This window comes from Peromyscus eremicus, chromosome 6 (genome assembly GCF_949786415.1).
Source record: "Peromyscus eremicus chromosome 6, PerEre_H2_v1, whole genome shotgun sequence".
In the NCBI taxonomy this organism is placed as follows: Eukaryota; Metazoa; Chordata; class Mammalia; order Rodentia; family Cricetidae; genus Peromyscus; species Peromyscus eremicus.
Window position 1 is genome coordinate 112,423,031 of NC_081421.1, and position 19,091 is coordinate 112,442,121.

Below are 19,091 nucleotides of genomic sequence, written 5' to 3' on the forward strand. Positions count from 1 at the left end.
CTTTGTGTGTGTGTGTGTGTGTTGGTTTTCTATCTTGCAATTTTAATAGATTTGTTGATCAATTGAAATAGATTTTTTGGTTTTGTCTTTTTTTTTTTGGAGGGGTATGGGGTGGGGTGTTTGGTGGAATCTAAAATTTTCTATATGCAAGATGTTATTATCCAAGAGGTGGCAGTACAACTTCCTCCTTTCCTCTCTGGGTGTCCTTTATTTTTTGTCTGATTATTTTGATAAAGACTTCCATTAAGTACTGTTAAATGAAAGTGGTGAGGAGGGGTGTCTCTGTCTTGCTCCAGGAATTAGAGCAAATGCTTTCAATTCTTCCTATAAATATAATGCTGCTTGAGGGTTCATCAGATATAGCCCTTATTTGTACCCATTATGGGTTGCTACAAAAAGTCTTTATTAGTATACAATTTATTAAATAAATCTTTTTTAAAATGTATCCCTTATTATGTTGCAATATAGTCATTCTCTGTCTAACTTGTTGAGACAATTATTTTAAACCATGAATGGGTATTAGCTTTTTAAAGCGCCTTTTTCAAATTGAGATGATCAGAAATTTTTTCCATCATTTTATTACTGTGATATGCTACACCAGTTGATATGTGTATGCTGAACCTTCCTTCCATATGAGAAATAAAACTTAATAATAATGTGCAATCCTTTTAATAGGCTGCTGAATTCAGCTCACTGATATTTGGAGGATTTTCACCTCTTTGTTTTTCTGGGTCATTGACTTCTCTTTTGCTTATACTTTCCTTGTCTAGTTTTCATATAAGGACAATGCTAGCCAGTAAGAGGAAATAAAAAAGAATCCATCTTTAAGTTTGGGAAAATTTTGAAAAGAACTAGCCTTTGAATTCATTCTTTGAATATTTGGTATAATTTAGTAATAAAACCACCACTCCCTGCATTTTCTTTGGTGGGAGACAGTTCATTACTGATTCAATCTCATCAATCATCATTGATATGTTCAGATTTTCTGTTTCTTCATGACTATCTTTTTAAGCTGTTCATTTGTTAAATTCATCTTTATCTCAAAGACAAGCAATGTTAACAAAATTATAGCCATAATCAAGCTAGCATACTACTGTACATCAATTCTCAATTGCATGAAATAATTTTATTTATATTAGTCTACTTATATATTGACTGTTACAGTAAAATTCACAAAAAAAGTCTCAAACATAGTTAATTGTTTTTATAGTGTCCTCCTTCCTTGTTGTAGTTTAAAGATTACCAGATAACTTTGTCTAACATAAACTGGTATCTTAATTGTAAAGTTCTACCTTTTGAGTTATCATGTTTTCATTATTATAGTGAGAGGTAGAGGTTGTTAGAACAACTATCAGTTTTTAACATGTGACATCCTTTTAAAGAATGACAAGGTGTTTTGTGATTTAATTTACATTAAGATATTTAGAGCTGGCATGTTTCATATTTCAGATCATATTAGTGAAGACTAATAGGATTAGGATCTGAATGAGAGCCTGAGAAGGAGACCACACTAATTCAATAAAGTGTTGTAATGCATTCCAGAGCAGCACTACCTGCAACTTTGTACATTTCCCACCAGCTCGTATCCTAACTGTGAATGTCCTGGAATGAAATTTGGCAGAGTCATACAGCTCTGTTTCCTTTAAAGGGATTGTAAAGGAAACTAACTTGGCAAGCCTGTGGGATATGATGTCCCATAACTTGTTTTTACCATAGGAAAGATAAAATCATTAGGAGGAATGAGAACTGTAGCTCAAGCATGCATAACCCCAAAATCTGTTTGCTTAGAATGGGGTTCAGTGAAACACTCAGACTGTCTCGCAGACACAGATGGAACATTTTGAAAAAATGTTTTATGACATTGTGTAAACTTAACTTGTAATTTTTATTTGATGATTTAATGTATGCATATAATTTGTTTCAATCAAATCCCTCTCCTTTCCCTTCCCCTGCAATATCCCCCTGTATCTTCTGTCTCTGAAAACTTCATGTGCTCTTTTTTTAAAAACTCACTGATTCCCACTTAGTGCTGCCTGTATATGAATGGATATAGGACAGCCTCATAGAATATTTTTCGGCTCTCAGGAGCTGTGCCCCTAAAAATAAAACAAAACTATCTCTTCTTCCCCTAGCACACATCAATTGTCAATAACTCTTCATGTAGAGGTGGGACCTCATAAGACCTCTTTCCCACCAAGGCTTGGATTTTTACTGTCCCGGTCTGTTGCAAGTCTTGTACATGCAACCTCTATGTGTTCATGTATCAAGTGGCCCTGCCATGTCTAACAAATGCGGTTTCATTATAGATATCCACTACCTGTAGCTCTTACAGTCTTTCCACATGCTCTTCTATAGTAATCCCTGAGTCGTGATGTAAGAAGGTATAATATAGATGTACCACAGTCTCTTTTCTCTGTACATTGACCAATTGTGAGTCTTTGTATTAATAGCTAGATACTTAAAAAAGAATCACCTCTGATGAGAGTTAAGTGATGTACTGGTCTATGGTTATAAAGTTAATAACAGGATACAGTTTATTATTGTGCTTATTTAGCAGAACAATAGTACTAGGTTCCCCCATAGGATCTATGACCTAGACAGCCACAGGTTATTGGTCTGGTTAGTGGTATCAGGTATGAGTTCTGACTTATAGAGTTGTCTTTAAATCCAACCAGCATGTGATTAGTTACTCCCATAACATTCATTTGTACCACTATTATAGCAATGAGCATTAACTTGCCAGGCCAGAAGTTGTTATAGCTTGTAGAGGTCATAGGTGGGTGAGACTACTGATTGATTTTCCTCCCTAGTACTATGTATAGAACCTTCTAGCATTACTAAAGATAGCTAGTAGGGATGACACTTCCATGTTGGTACAAGCTTGATTTTTTTGTATTTTATGACTCAAGTGTGTGGTGTCTTCAGCAATAAGGTACCATCATCACATTCTGCAGGATAGGCAAAACAATGGCAAGAGCCTATTATGTTTTGGGGAGAAATCTAGGAGTCCCCACTGGCCAACAACTCATAAAAAAGAAGTAACCTGTACGTGGAACTTGACTTTGTGTATGGTAATCTATGGTATTTATCTCCCTGTTATGTGGTAGCACCATTTTAAATTCTTTTTAAAGATATTAAGTGTTAGTTGTCTCTCCATATACTCTCTTGCCTACATTGCCCTTTCATCCCCTAACCCACTGAATTCTTTCTGTTGTTTATTCACTGTGTACCTTTATATCACTTGCATTCTATCCTCCCATTCCCTTGAAGTCCCCTCATGGACATGATTTACTAACCTCTGTGGTTACTGCAGTTCAAACACTTTAATCTGAAGATTCAAGTCTAGTATTCAGAGTGTTTGTCTTTCTAGATCTAGTTTATCTTGCTCAGAATGATTATTTCTAGCTCTGTCCATTCACCTGTGAATTACATAACTTTAATTTTCTTTATAGCTGCACAATATTCCATTATACTACATTTATTATCCATGTATTAGTTGATAGGCTAATTATCTAGGCTGTTTCTATTTCCTGGCTATTGCAAATGGAGCAACAGTGACCATGGATGAGAAAGTGTCCCTTTAGTAGGATAAAGAGTCCATTGGAAATATGAAAAGAAGTGTAGCTGGATTATACTGTGTTGTATCTATTTCTAGCTTTTTAAGGCACTTCTACACAGATTTGCATAGTGGATGGACCAGCTTGCACTAAGCATCAACACTGAATAAGTCTGTTTTTCCCCATATTCATGCTAACATTTGTTGTCTTTTTTTTTTTTTTTTTTTTTTTTTTCCCATTCTGACCAGGGTAATGTACCAACCCTTTTCTTTGCAACCAGCTCCCAAATCATGACATGGAAACTTATTATTAGTTTTGAATGATCAGCCTAGCTTAGGAACGTTTCTGGCTAGTTCTTTTAACTTAAATTAACCTGTTTCTCTTTATCTTTCTTTTGCATCAGGCTTATTACCTTTCTTATTTCTGTATATCTCACTTTCACTGCTTCTCTGGCTGTCTGGCTGGTGTCTGGCTGCCTTCTTGCCCCGGGCATGTCCCTGGATCTCTCCTCCTTCTCTCATTCTTCCCTTCATTCCTAGATTTCTCCTCCTATTTATTCTTTACGCTTGTCAGACTCACCTATCTTTCCCCTGCCTAGCCATTGACCATACAACTTTTTATTAGACCAATCATGTGCCTCAGGCATGCAAAATGAAACAAATGCAACACATCTTTACATAATTAAACAAATGCAGCATAAACAAAAGCCACACACCTTTACACAGTTAAAGTAATATTCTGAAACATAAACAAATGTAACACATCTTTGTCTGATTACAATAATATTCTACAACAGAATAATATCTCAAACTTTTCATTTGTCTGATGGATATGGATATTGAACCCTTTAAAAATATTCTTCATCCATTTTTTTCTCTTCTTTTGTAAACTCTGTTTGATTTCATAAAACAATTTTTAATTGGATTGTTTGCTTTCTTGGTGTTCAGTTTTTTGGGGGGATATTTTGCATATCCTGGACACTAACTATTATTCAGATATATAGCTGTCAAAGATTTTTCCGATTCTGCAGGCTCAGTGAAGGCTGCTTCTTCACTGGAATTATGGTGTCCTTCGCTGTAAAGAAGCTTTTTAGTCTCATGAAGTTCTGTTTTTCAATTGTTGACCCAAATGCTGCTGTGACTAGTGTCCTGTTCAAACGTTCCTTTATTATGCCTCTAAGTTGAAACATATTTCTTTCTCCTCTAACAGACTCAGGATGTCATGTCTTATGTTGAGGTCCTTTACCCATTTGGAGTTGAGTTTTTTACAGGGTGAGAGACACATGTCTAATTTCATTCTTTTAACATGTAACCATCCAATTTCACCAGCACCATTTTTTGGCTTTCCTCCAACATGTTTTTTTTTTTTTTTCTTTGTCAAAATCATCTGGAAATAGGGCTCTGGGATTTCATCTGGGTCCTCAGTTCTATTCAGTTGATTGATGTGTTTGTTTTTATGTCAGTAACGTGCTGGGATTTCTGTTATACTGTTGTAATATAATTTGAAATCATTCATATTGATAACTCCTAAAGTATTATTATCATTTAGGATTGTTTTGGCTATCCTGGGTCTTTGGTGGTCCCATGTGAACTTTGAAATTTTTTTTTCAGCTTGGTGAAGAATTGTCTTGGAATGTTAATGGGGACTCTATTGAACCTGTAGGTTGTTTTTGGTAAGATAGATGTTTTCATGAAATTAATGCTATCAACCCACAAGCATTAGGAACATTTGCGGCTCCCTCAGTCTCTGTGACTTCATATGTGCCTTGTTTCCATGGTGTTCTTCATCCCCTCTGGCTCTTACAATATTTTTGTCTCCTCTTTCACAGGATTTTCTGAGCTGTGAGAGGAGAGAATTGATGGAGACACCCTATTTAGGACCTAGTGCACCAATGCCTCTCACTCTCTGCGCATTGTCCAAATATGGTTCTATATTTGTTTCCATTTACTGTAGGAGGAAGCTTCTTTGATGACGGCTGAGCAAGACACTGATCTATGATTATAGCAGAATGTCCGTAACAGTCATTTTGTTGCTGTGTTTCTTTAGCACAATAGTCCCAAAGGCCCCTGACCTATGTACTGTCAGGTTTTTGGCCACAGGGACAGTGTCAGGGATGGGTTCCATCTCATGCAGTGGACCTTAAATCCAATCAGAAATTGGTTGGTTAGTCACACAAATTTCTTTCTTCAGTGTCTTAAAGTTTTCACTATACAAGTATTCCACTTCCTTGATTAGAAATATTTCAAGAAATTTTAATTTTGTGGAGGCTATCATGGATGGTATTATTTCTCTGATTTCTTTCTCAGTATGTTTACTGTTGGTATATAGGAAGGATACTGATTTTTGTGTGTTAATTTTGTATCCTACTGCTTTGCCGAATGTATTTGTCACTTGTAGTTTTCCGGTAGAGTCTTTAGGTTATTTTATGTATATAGATAGATCATCTGCAAGTAAGGATACTTTGACTTCTTCCCTTTCTATTTGCATTCACTTTATCTATTTCTCTTATCTTATTGCTATAGTCAAAACCTTGAATGATTATATTGAATATTAGTGGAGAGAGTGAATTCCCTTCTACACTTCCTGATTTTAGTGAAAATGCTTTGAGTATTTCTCCATTTAGCATAATGTTGGCTATGGACTTTTTGTATATTACCTTTATTATGTTGATATATGTCCCTGTGTATCCCTAGACTGTCCATGATTTTTGTCATGAAAGTATGTTGGATTTTTTTTCAAAGATCTTTCGTGTATTTAATGAGATCATATGGTTTCTGCCCTTGAGTCTATTTATGTGTTGGATTACATTTATTAATTTATGTTGTATGTTGATCCATCCATAGATCTCTGGGATGATTGTAGTGGGTTGGTATATAGCTTTTAGGAATTAATTTATAAAGAAGTACTTTCATGCAATAAATTAACATCTTCAGGCTGAGTGATGTTTGGCCTGTCTTTTCAATTATACAACCTAACAAAATATCTGACATTAGTGAACTTCTAAGACAGTCATTTGACAGGACTAAATATCATATTTCTATGGGGATATGGGTGCTTAAAAATCAATTACACATGTATTTGTGATCAAATTATAGTAATATACAAGTCTCATTTTTTTATTAATGTAGAGCCTCACAAGGATGCAATCAGAGAGTTGAACTTCTATCTGGATTTTCATATCCGTTTGAACCTTCCTCTTACCAAGTGCACATTCATACTTATTGTAAGAGTTCTTGATATAACAAGCTAATAAATTCCTTGCACTCTGGTTCCCAAACAACAATGAAATCTATTATAGACACAAATGACTGCAAACTTCAAACAGCCTGCATCTTTGAGATGCCACTATTAAAGAAAGTGATGAGAAATCTTTGATGTTATCAGATGTGATGGAAACCACTCATTTGTATTTGTGTAAATCCTGTAGCACTCCCCTAACCCTTAAATAACCTGAAGCCAATTTCAAGTTCCCAAGTCTCTTCAAAGGAGTTTTCCTTGGAAGAAATGCTGATGGTTTTTCAGATTTTGAGAAGGCTTGTTTCTTGCATCTCGGGACTTCAAGAAGCTGTGAAATTCTTCTTTCAAAGAGAAATGATATTACTTACTTTTTACTGAAATCGCTAGGCTCTTGTTTGATGAGCAAGATGTCATAGGTAATGAAATTACTTACGGCAATGAAAAAAAAACTGTACATAACTGTGTAGCTGAAAGCCTGAATAATGCAAAGGATCCCAGGGAATCCTGAGCTCTAAATATTTAGATACTTCATGCTGCAGTCCTTTCTTACTTGGCCATTGGCCCAATATGGGAATGTAAACGGTGTGGGCCATGTGGCCGAGCAACTGTACACAACTGTAATTAGTTCATGTGCTCCTGAATGGGGTGTCTGTAAAGCTGAAGAAAGCCCTCCATGTGTGCTGGACTCTAGTGCCCACAGGGAGCCTGGGCCACATAATTCAGAACATTCATAGTATGAATAGCTCCAGTAGCAGGAGAGTTGGTCTGTGGCTTCTTAAAAGGCTTCGGATTTGTGGTTAACAGAAACATTCACAAACCTATTCAGTCTCACGGATATAGTGGACCTGGTGAAGTTCCACCATCATTTAATTAGGTTGCCAGTAATTACTTCAAGTAAATGGGAGGGGAGTGAAACCTGAGGTTATCATCTCAGGACAAAAAATACTTGTATGTGGTTTTAATATCCGTAGCCCATTTGTTGCTCTTCTGCATTTTAGAAAGAGCCATTATAGTTAGAAGTAAATACACACTGCAGGTTTATCAGCCCTTTGGTGACTGTAAATTTCCTGCAACAACTTTAAAGGAAGAGCTTTGTTTCCAGTAACTGGACTTCCATATAAAGATGGCATGCTTTAGCAAGAAAGGCAGGCAAAAGCACTAAACAGGGAGAGTAAGGAGAAAAAGGAGGTGAGGGTGAGAATGGAAGCTGTCTTCCTTTACTTAGCAGAATGATTTCGAGATATTAATGAGGAAAACTGCAACAAGATTAGAAAACTGGGACCTGAGGAAGACCTAGGAAATAAAAAGAAAAGTTTTTGCTTAGGATTCTTGCTATGAAGCTTGTTGTATTAGCTAGATGTTGATAAGTATAATTCTTTGTGTCCTTTTCACAGCTGAACTAAGGGTTGGACTATGCCATTTACCAGAAAGTGCCTTTTAAACTGTCTGTTAAATAAATATAAAAAAATTAATAATGTTCAAACTTTAAAATAATATTAAATTATAAATTTGACAATAGAGTTGTCCCTTCAGGATCTTGTCCTGCCCTAGATATGTAATACATGCTTTCCCAGGCTTCAATAAAATTCAGTTTTCAGGAGATCTAAGGGCCTATGACTCGAACCCCATCAGTTCTTGATAGAAAATGCCATTCACTTCAGTTGGTTCTTATCTCTGTTGGGTGCCTATGAATTTCTCTGATTTCTCTAAAATGGTTTGAATACATCTTAGATATCTCCCTTTCAAGGTCTCCAGAAGCCATACCACTTCCTGTCACCCATCATAAAAACATTTTTAAGTATCATTATACTTCGTAGTTTATTAAAGTCCAAACACATGTCTACAAATGTATAGATATTGTCTATCTCACAAATGTATTCAATAGTCCTCTTCCCAAGTCATCTGCTTTAAAACACCTCAACGATATACATGGCTTTCAGAAAGAAATCCAAATTCTTAAGCATTGTATAGACGAATTCTCCAAATTAGTATATGCCATTACTTACTTTGCAGGCTTGTTAAAAGCCCACAGACTGGCTGGTCCTGTCTCCAATGTTTCCTAATGAATGAATTTGGAGTAAGGTTTGAGAATTTGCATTTCCCACAGGCCCTCAAGTGATGCCAAAAATGCCATTCTGGGAGTCACACTTTGAGAACCATTAGAATACAAATGTCCAAACTGGACCCTTTCTTGTCTCTACTTCCATTTCATACCTCTGCTCTCTCTGGACAGTGTTTGGTGGTCTTTTTGATTCCTAATCTCGTAATTCTCTTTATTGCTTCTTCCTATATTTTGAGTACCTCTTACCACATAATGTAAACAAAGTAACTCCTATGTGATCATTCTTAGCATACTTGATAAATATCAATGAACAATGAATGGATTGATGGATATAAAGTTAATAGACAAAAATCAATTCATTCTATCATTCTTACTGTGTACATACTTGGCTCAGAGCAAATTCCCTTGCTCCCTATGGGTGTTCTGCTATTGCTCTCAATGAACACTTCATTCTGGAAAAGTGTACATTCAATCCTGGTGAACTGGCAGCTGCCCACATATATCACTCAGTTAATCTCTTCTGGTCATTGCAAAGAGACACACTGCAGAATGAATATCTGAACTCACCATAATACCTCAAATAAATGCCATTGAAATGGTAATCTTCAGTTCAATTTTGTTACACAAGAAACAGAAATTTGAATTATTTCAACACTGTAGCTGAAGACACTTCTTTGGAATTTCAATTACATTACAATTACTGGTAAACATGTGAACTTCCAAACTATTGTACAGGAAAACCTTTTAAAAGTCATATGTTCTCTAGATAACTGAAGGTATAATGTATTACAATAAAAATGATGTGCTGTTATATTTTCTAACAGATCTGTTAAAGTGGTTTTTAAATTATCACCACTGATTTTATAGATTTGGGTTATTTTCTTTCTTTTCTTGAAGTACTAGGAAGACTCCATTGTAAAAAGCTGTTTACAATACCTGTGCATCTTAGCCACAACCTATATAAATAACATAGAATCTTGAGGAAACTTGAAAGCCAAGATGATACCATTTTAGTAACAGGGATATAACCTGGTAGGAGATGAATATTATCGAATTAGATAGGAGGAAATGAAATTTTGTGAGGTTATAGATTCACTCCACTTTCATCTTCAGATGAATATTAAAGACTTGAAATAGCAAATAAAAGAATAAATACATGGACTGCAGTAATTGGAGTCTTCAGAAAATGATAGGTGGGAGGTAATATCTGGATGGTGGTTGATGACTTCAAATGGGATCCCTGGGGGGGAATATGCTTGCTTCATGTTTTATGTGCAGATCTTCTCTTGACTTGAACCTTTTTTTTCTCTTGTCAGGTCTCATTGTGAGAGAAGTGAGCATTGAGATTTCACGCCAGCAAGTGGAGGAACTGTTTGGGCCTGAAGATTACTGGTGCCAGTGTGTGGCCTGGAGTTCAGCAGGCACCACGAAGAGTCGGAAGGCATATGTGCGCATTGCCTGTGAGTTAGCGAATTCTGACTTTCTTGGGTCCAAACAGATGGGAAGGTTTGAAAGCTCAGGCAGAGGTTGATCTTACACCAAAGAACTCGATTCAGAGTTCCTATCCCAAAACTGCCCCCAGAGTTCTGCATTTGAATCCTAGTTCCTCTGAAATCACCTTAGTTCTTTCTTTCAAAGTACTGAGGAACTCCCATTAGATTTTGACTTGCTTTTAGATCGAATGGCAGTCAGACCATGGTAGAACCAAGTGTTGTGTTTTGTTCTGGTTTTTGTTCTGTTTTGTTTTTAGTTGTTAAACAGTGTTTCTAGGGGAACTAGAGGTCTCCAGGCCAAGGTTCCTTGCTTACACTAAAGCTATGCTAGTGCATTGAAACACACTCCAAAAATGTTCATTTCTAAAACATTACAGTTCAGAAAGAGGGCAAAAGTGCCTCTCAAGCAAGGATAATCAATGAAATGTAAGGAACATTTTTGTTTTACATAGTTACAGAGATTTCATTGTAAAGCTTCTTGGATTCATTGATGTGCTAATCTGGATGGATGAGCCCTACCTCCACAGAGCCCCTTTGTGAAGGCTGACAGAGCCTATATTACATGCCATGTTGACAGTCTTTCTAACAGATGTTGTGACCACTGAGATTCATGGTTTGTTTGCTGAACTTATACCACTGCATTTTATTAAGTCATATTTTGTGGCAGATGTCAATATCACATTAACTATGTCACAACATCTCTTCAGTACTGACTGATGTCAACACACGCATCTCTGGCTTCCTTTCCTCTTGATCTAGATCTGTGATGCTTCCCGGTGAGCTCGTGTCCCCACTCAGTCCTCTATTCAATCAGTCCAGGCTTCCTAAAACACAAGCCGCATCTCACTTCCACCCCACTTCACAATAGCAGAGATTGTCGGATAAATGCAAAATTCCAAATCAAAACAACAGAGACTAGGTGGCTTAAAAGTCAGAAATTTTCTTTGTTGTAGTTTTGAAAGCTAGAGGTCCAAGATGGAGGTGTCAGCAGGCTTGGATTCTCCTTGAGGCCTCTCTGGACCTTGCAGACAGCTGCTTTGTTATTGAGTCCTCAAATGACTCCTGGGATCCTTCCCTGGTGTCTCTTTGTGAGTCTACATTTCTCTTTCTTATAAGAAACAAGTTGGGTTGGAATATGACCCATCCAGCCTTGTTTTAAGTTAATCACCTCTTTAAAGGCCTCATTTTCCAAATGTCATCACATTCCAAGCTACTGGAAGTTGTGATTAAGCATATGAATTGGGGAGGGAGACACATCTTACTGTGTAACAAGTACATGCTGTGATCTATCTCCATTTCCAACACCTCCAGCTCTGATCACTAAGGATTGCTAAATGTTATTTGGATTTGAACTATTTCAGTTTCCTTGACCTTCAACTGTAATTCGTGCCTACTTGTTTCAGCCTGTATTTATCTTCATGATTTTCAAAGGCTAATTTCTTCAGCAAACATCTCATCAACGTTTTTTTTTCCTTGTCCTTGGACAGTTTTATACTTTGGGAGTGACCTGGTGAGACAAAGTAAACTCTAGATAAAATAAATAATGATTAGGTAGGGACAGATGATGTGTGCTGTGAAATAAACCAAGCAGGGCCAGGGGAGATGCTATGCTTGGGAGAAAAAAGGTCAGGTCTGCTGTGAAGCCAAGCTCTGACTCCCTGCCCACCCTGGGACCAGGAGGGAAGGAGTTATGTATAGAGAACTGCAGCAGACAAGTACAAACACATGGGATTCCTGTTTGACAAGAGGAAGGGGAGGCTGGGAGTCAGGAAAAATGCGAGGGTGAAGAGTTAGGACCTGGCAGGTGCTGGACATTGGGATTTTAGTATGATTTGGAATCTCAGCAGAAGCCCATCTCCCCTCTAGTCACAGAATCAATGACTGCACACTAGTGAGAAGAAATGCTGAAGGACAAAGATAAAAGTTAGGTGGCTTCTGCTTGGGGCCTGCGTGGGGCAGACACAGAAGGGAGCAGCAAAGGTGCTGAGACCAGGATTCGACACAAATTCAAACCTAGAAATAAAAGGCTTCTGTTGAGTGTTGGGATGTGAGTGTGGAAGGAAGGGTAAAAAAAAAAAAGTGTATTCAGAAAACCTGAAACTTGGGCAGATTTTTATTCCTTCCTTCTCCCCATTTCCAGCTCAGTTGTCGGGTTTTGTTTGCTTGTTTTCCCTTGCTATAGTGCTGTGTTTCATAACAGTGGGATCTTTGTAGTGAAGAATTCTATTTTACATATCCTTGTGTCTTCGGGGCTTAGAACAATGCCTAGGATATACAATATGTTTAATAGATATGTCTGAATGAAACTCCTGATGAAGAATTCTTTGTGGAGCTTATGAAAACCCTGAAGATGAATGTCCCTCTCTGAATCTACACAGGGATTTGTTCGTGTCCTAGGTGGATTTCCCATTAAGTAGCTGTGATATGAGACACCCTTAAAGGACAGCTATTAACGACTGCTCTTAGGAACAACACACAAAGGTTATTACCGATGTTAGGTGGAGGACTGAGTCAATTGGATCGGGCAGAGGGAGAAAGTGCACTGTTGGCAACACCACAGGAAGGCCTGGAGCTGGGATGGCCCTTGGGATAAAGGAAACAAGGGGCTTCTGTTCCTCCACATTGACTAGTCAAGGATGTGGATTCCCTCTTCACTTCCTACTCCCACCAGTTTATGGCACAGGCTGAAACAGCTTCTTCACCCAGAGCAGCTCCCAAAAAGAAGGGAGGGTTTCACCACCAGTACTGCCCATGGGTGGGCTCAGGCTTAGAAGAAACACCAATGGAACAGCCCCACACCCTCCATATAAGATTTAAATCAATTCAAAATTAGCTCTGAATTATAAAGAAAATATTCTCTTGAGAATCTTCTACATTCTCATGAGAATCAAGCACAGTAAATACTTAAAATTGCAGCCTAGGCTCGATACCAAATTAATCCATAGCTGTTTTGTAAAGGCTGCAGAGTGCCACACAACAGATTCGTATATTATAAGCTTCATAGTACATAGATTATTAGAAAAGATTATTTCCAATTTTATAGAGATATGTGAATATGCTTATTTTATTTTCTGCATTAAAATTAGTATGTGTATGTAAGACCTGTCTATATTTGCAACAACTTCTAAACTTCACTCTTGAACTCCTTGCTTCTAAAGAGCTCGGCATTTTCAAGCAATCAGAAGTCAAACTCTTCTCTGGCACCTTCTTCTTTGGTGAAAATTCTCAAGTGATTTGCCTATAATTTCATAATTCATTGAACTCACATGCATGTGGTCAAGGCATGCCATCTCACTCATGACTATTGATTGACGGAGATAGAGATCATGATGAAGCTCAGAGAAAGGACCTGACCTTCCCTCTGTTGAGGGTGCTCCCTACCAACTCGACCTTGCTCATGCAGCACGATGTTTATGGAATTTTTTAGTCTTCCCCATACCAAATGAGCTTTAAATTCAAATGTGCTTTGAATAGTGATACTGGGTGGATGTTCATCCCATAAACAGCAATTCCAATTTATATTTGTCACAGTTGAACATAACTGTAAAGCAAAGGTTAAATCAGTAAACTCTACTCTGATTGTATTTATATTCCTCCATCATTCTTTCTTTAAAAAGTTCCATTTTCAGAAATATATGAAGAGGAATGAATGAACTATTAATGTTTATGACCAATAGTTCACATATCTAAACTCTATCAAATAGAAAATTAGTCACACAATCTGAATATAGGAAAAATTAGAAATTTAAAAGTAAATACTTAGCAAGAAATTAGTTGTGAACATAGCTTCCCTCATCAAACTCCTTCATTTATACTAGAGGTGTCAGTTTTGCTGGGTGGGCAGTAACCTCCCCTGCAGAGGGAAACATCCTCAGAGCTCACGCAAGGGTATGTATGCTCCAGCAACCATCCTAAGGAGAAGGTGATTCTTTCCCAAGTGTTTTGATTTCAAAGCCAATTTGAGAACCCCAAGGTATAAAGGAGGAAAGGAGAATCCAAGCAAACTGTTGAGCAATGCTGTCAAGGGAAGGTTTGGGATCGGTAGTCTTGCTGTTATAGATACCACAGTAGTGGTAGTGATGGTGGTTTTTCTTTGATTATTGTCATTTGTGAAGAAGAGAACAATGTAAAAAGAGCAATCATAAATGTAACAGTTGAGAGCATTTGCCTCCAGACCAGGCTGTATTATGTTCAATTTCTCATTCTAGCACAGACAAGTGAGACATTGGTCAGATTACCTAATCTCTCTGAGCCTTAATTTCATGAACCATGACATGAAAATGATAGGACTACTTTGAGATTAAAAGAAATAAATTTTCCAAGCATGTGGCAGAGTTCAAAGATGCAAATCAGTGCTCAGTGAATGAAAGTAGGTCATCATGGTACCTTTTCCAATGGCTCTATACATTTCTTTTAAAACTTACACATCCTAAGCAAACTTTGAAAGTGAATAATCTCTCTTTCCTTCACCCCTCGATGTCTGTTTTAGCTGTCAATCCAGAAGGCTGATTCACACAACATGGGGCCATAATTTTCCCCATGCCTGAGGATAGAAGAGTGAGCCACATGGTAACTGCTCTCCTACAAATCTTGTGACAGTGGGATGTATGTGCATGGAGAATCCATCTTCCTAGAAATGTCAGGACAGTTCATTGGAATTCCTCTTGAATTGCGTATACTAACCCGTAAGTCACAGTAGTCTCACAGAGGCTGCTGACCACAGATAGGCGTCAGACAGTTCTTTAGAACGAATTAAGGAGAGCCAAGGTGACCTTTCTGCCCTCTTCCTACAGCTTCTGGGCCTTTCCACATGGTCAGAATTGCATTTTGAGCCACCTGGAAGTTTGCATCAACCTTGCTCACATTTGTGAGTCCATAGTATATGGCACACTGTCTTCTAGGATATCTGTATCTAATAGAAAGGTGATGGCAGCTCCATCTGTCCGCTAAACTCTTCTAGTGTCTATATTTTCAAAAGTAAACATATAAGCAAATGAAATTAATTTTAATAATGTATTTCATTTAGTCTCCTATGTAAAAGAGCATTTCAACCACATAATGCATAGAAACACGTATCAATGAAAACAACTTTTTATACCAATCTTTGGGGTCTGTTTTCTGTGCATACTTATAGGACCTCATGATTAAGATTGTCCTCAGGGCATATGCTCCAAAGTCCCACATGGCTAGTCAGGACACATAATCTATAGAATGACCATAATAATATTAATGGAAGTGTTCCTGAAGCAATGTGTATGTATTAGCTGTTCAGTCCTTGCAAGGACTCTGTGATGAGTGAGAGTATTTTCCAAACTTTATAAGTAAAGAACATTGTTCTACTTGAAATCCTGTAGCTAGAATATTGAAAAGCTTTGTCAGTCTAAGAACCAAATTGATGCTTTAACCAAGACTCTGAGAACAAATAAGGGAGGAGATGACAGCATTTTGTTGTTGCTTCTTTTGGTTTTGGTTTTGGTCAGGAGGAAGATCTCAAGATTTTCTTTTCCATTTGATGTATTATTGCAAGTTCCTTTTATCTAAAGTACAAAAGTATGAAGGGTCCATGACTTCCTACATTTCTCCTCATTGCATGGTATGTATAACTACACCCATTTCCTCATTTCCAAAGGGCGATAGCATCCTTCTACAGGCAGACAATTTACACAAGCCTTTCTTTCCCATCTCAAACGTTCTTCCCCCTATTTAAGGCCAGCTCTGGTGTTTCTTTCAGTTGTGTTTCTACTGAAATTGCCTCCTCATGTGGATCTGTCAGACCCCCAACCTTGCCATTCCTTTAAGTACTTACTTTTCCTGATAACACTGTTCTCCTTTATCATCTACTTTCCTTTGTGTTGATTATCTCCCTGAGAGGAATGCAGCCCCTCTCCAAGTTCAAGGACTTTTTCTGCTTTAGTGTTGTAACTCCAGTGCCTAAAACTAACTCTTCACATGCATGTGGCTGTGGTAAACAAATGAAGTTAACTGAAAATAACAAATGAAAACATTGGGCAAATGGATGGCACAATGCTGTACTTTTTTTGGTCCATTTAGTAAAACCAGTTTACTTTCTGAGGAACTCCAGAACATCTCTAGGAAAGGATTGCCTCTGTGCTTTCCCACAAATCCCCATAAGCACCCCCTCCTCCTTGATTTCTTGCTGCTTCTTACAGCACTTAGGGACTTCTACTACACATTTCTTGATGTATTATATGCTGACAGTTTATATTGTATCCCTCATGACTCTCTTAGAAAGTCAGATCCATGTAGACAAAGATATTTTATTGTTCAATGAGGAATCAAAAATATCTAGAACAAAAGATGCCTGGAACAGTGTAGGTCTCCACACTGTCACAAAAGAGTGAAGGCATTAGCAGCTCTGTGATCAGATATCTCCAGTTAAACATACATGTAATCTCAGGAGTTCTCATGTTGGTTTGTATGTTCATGAAAATCATGTCCTAGGGCCTTTCATGCTACACTCCAATTTCCTATTTGCTTATACTACTTAGCATAAAAAATTAATTAAACAGTTTAGTTTACCCAAATAATGTATTTCTTTAGCTAGGCATTCTAAATAACGTGGGCCGTACCATGAACTTAACACCTTACTACTGAATGTCTTGGCAGAACATAGCAGATTTGTCAATACCAAAATAAATAGCTTATTCACTAATGTGCATTTCTGAGTTTTGGTCTAGTCCTTTAGGCAATCATTAAGCTCCCAGTGTCCTGTTATAAATGGCAGGGCCCATATTTTGATTTTAAAGAGATTAACTACATAGTTTAGGCATTGTTATATAAAGGAGGTATTTTTTTTATCAATTTTACTCTTGTTTTATTTAGAACTCAATAGTTATATAGCAGTAAACAGTTTACTGTGGTTTATATGATAAGATTAAAAGCTAGAGCTCATGGCTGAATGTATTTTCCAAATATGTGTGCTTTTGTCTATTGGAAAAAGCTCTCAAGTTTCATGAGACCTCACAAATTCATGGGCATTTATAACCCACATTTATTTTAGGAGGTAGACAAGTAACTGATAGTGAGCTATCTCATACAGTTAAATTCTGGGGGAAAGTCATCCATTCCTATGTTATAGGTAGGGCGTGTATCCCACAAGACTGAAGAAACTTGACATTAAAGTGTATTTTATGCTATGTGAAAAAGGAAGTTTATGGCTTAAATGCTTAATTGCCAAAGCATTATCTGCAAGCATTGTATTCTGTTTGTAACCAGCAAAGAAAGCCTTAACGTTTTGGAATGTCAGGCTCCCCATCCATAAAGTTGGCATGTTTCTTATTATTTATCCTTAAGACATACCTGAGAAAATATTGAGATGACATCTAATCTTTTTCGGGGAACTAAAGATGCAGTGTGAATAGAAAAGTGTCCTTGAGTGGCTGTTGCTCTCTTCCTCTTCTTCGTAACGGATGTCATTTGGACTTACAACTCTAAAATATTTCTTTCTAAAAACCCCCTTGGCAAGACTATCTGAATACAAATGTGTTTGTCCTGTAAATGCCCTAGAGTCCAGAAATAAGAAAGAGTGGCTGGGATAGCACATCTTTACTTCAGGGATTGTGTTCACTTGAGATTCATCAGTTTAAATGAGCTCGGTGCAATGAAGGAGAGCAGGCCTTGGTACATTAAAGACGTTGTCAGCATGCCCTCCTGCTGATATGCTTAAAGATGCTGGCTTGACCTCTATCCCCAGGTATGAATTGCAATGTTGTAGAAGTTTTCATGGTCAGTTCTGAAGAAGGGCCCAAAACTTTAGCTCTTAAACAGCAGAAAGAGGTTACAAAGAAAAGAGCCAAAAATCTATTACCTTCTCTCATTCTTCTTAAAACACAGCGTTGGTAACCATCATTACATCCTTACACTGTGCCTAACTGTGTTCTAGGCAGTACTATAACACAGGAATCCTACTATGCAAGCCTATTGTCATCCGTATTTTATCAATAACAAACTGGAGGTGTTTGTTATTATCAGGAGAGTTGTCTGAGTGTCCCTTTTACCTGCTATTGGATCGCAAACTTAAGCAAAGTCTTCAATCTCCCTAAAGTCTGCCTCAGTTTATACAGCTACAGACACATGAGCAATTCTTGACTTTACTGTCCATGATAGCCAATGTGAGCAGTTGATTTGGTTGCTGGGTGGCTCTTTGCTCATCATTTACAATATTTAGGAAGAAAAGGCAAGTGAAAAAAAAAATCTTGTCTTTTTTATATTATATTCCTACATTTTAAATTATAACCAATAAGAGTTGTTTAATGTAGTATTTTTATGATTTTTTTTTTTAAACATCCAGATCTGATAATCTGATTCGGGGAGAGAAAGCCATAGTGAACTTTTCAAGCCCTAAGATATTAAGCTAGGCATTTTTCACTTTTAATAAGTGCCCAAAGCTCTGAAGATGAATCTAACTCTCTCAAAATATGCTCTGTTGCTTGGTTCTTGGCAGTTATTTCCTGTTAACAGCCAAATTTTGTGATTTAAGCATAAATTCTACTCTACTGTGACAACATAATTAGCCCCTTCCATTATCATTGAAGGACAGGTACATTTTTTCCCTTTAAGAACACAAGTATTAATGTCTTATGTGACTGTGGAATTATTTTATTTGATAAAGGAGCACTTTGAAAAATACAGTAAAATATTTTTTAATCAAAAGTGTATTCAGTGCCTCTGTCCACTGCACTTATAAAAGGAATTAGTTGAGAAGTAATTAAAAAAAAAAAC

The 19,091-nt window shown here is 37.2% G+C and overlaps 1 protein-coding gene across 2 annotated transcripts in view; it reads left to right on the forward strand.

Annotated features, from left to right (window-relative positions):
* Unc5c (unc-5 netrin receptor C) overlaps positions 1-19,091 on the forward strand; it is a 350,025-nt gene that overhangs the window by 227,418 nt on the left and 103,516 nt on the right. For both annotated transcript variants that reach the window (XM_059265033.1, XM_059265034.1), the window contains exon 3: positions 10,173-10,316. In XM_059265033.1, the coding sequence (XP_059121016.1) occupies positions 10,173-10,316 (144 nt within the window). The remainder of the gene's footprint in view (positions 1-10,172; positions 10,317-19,091) is intronic.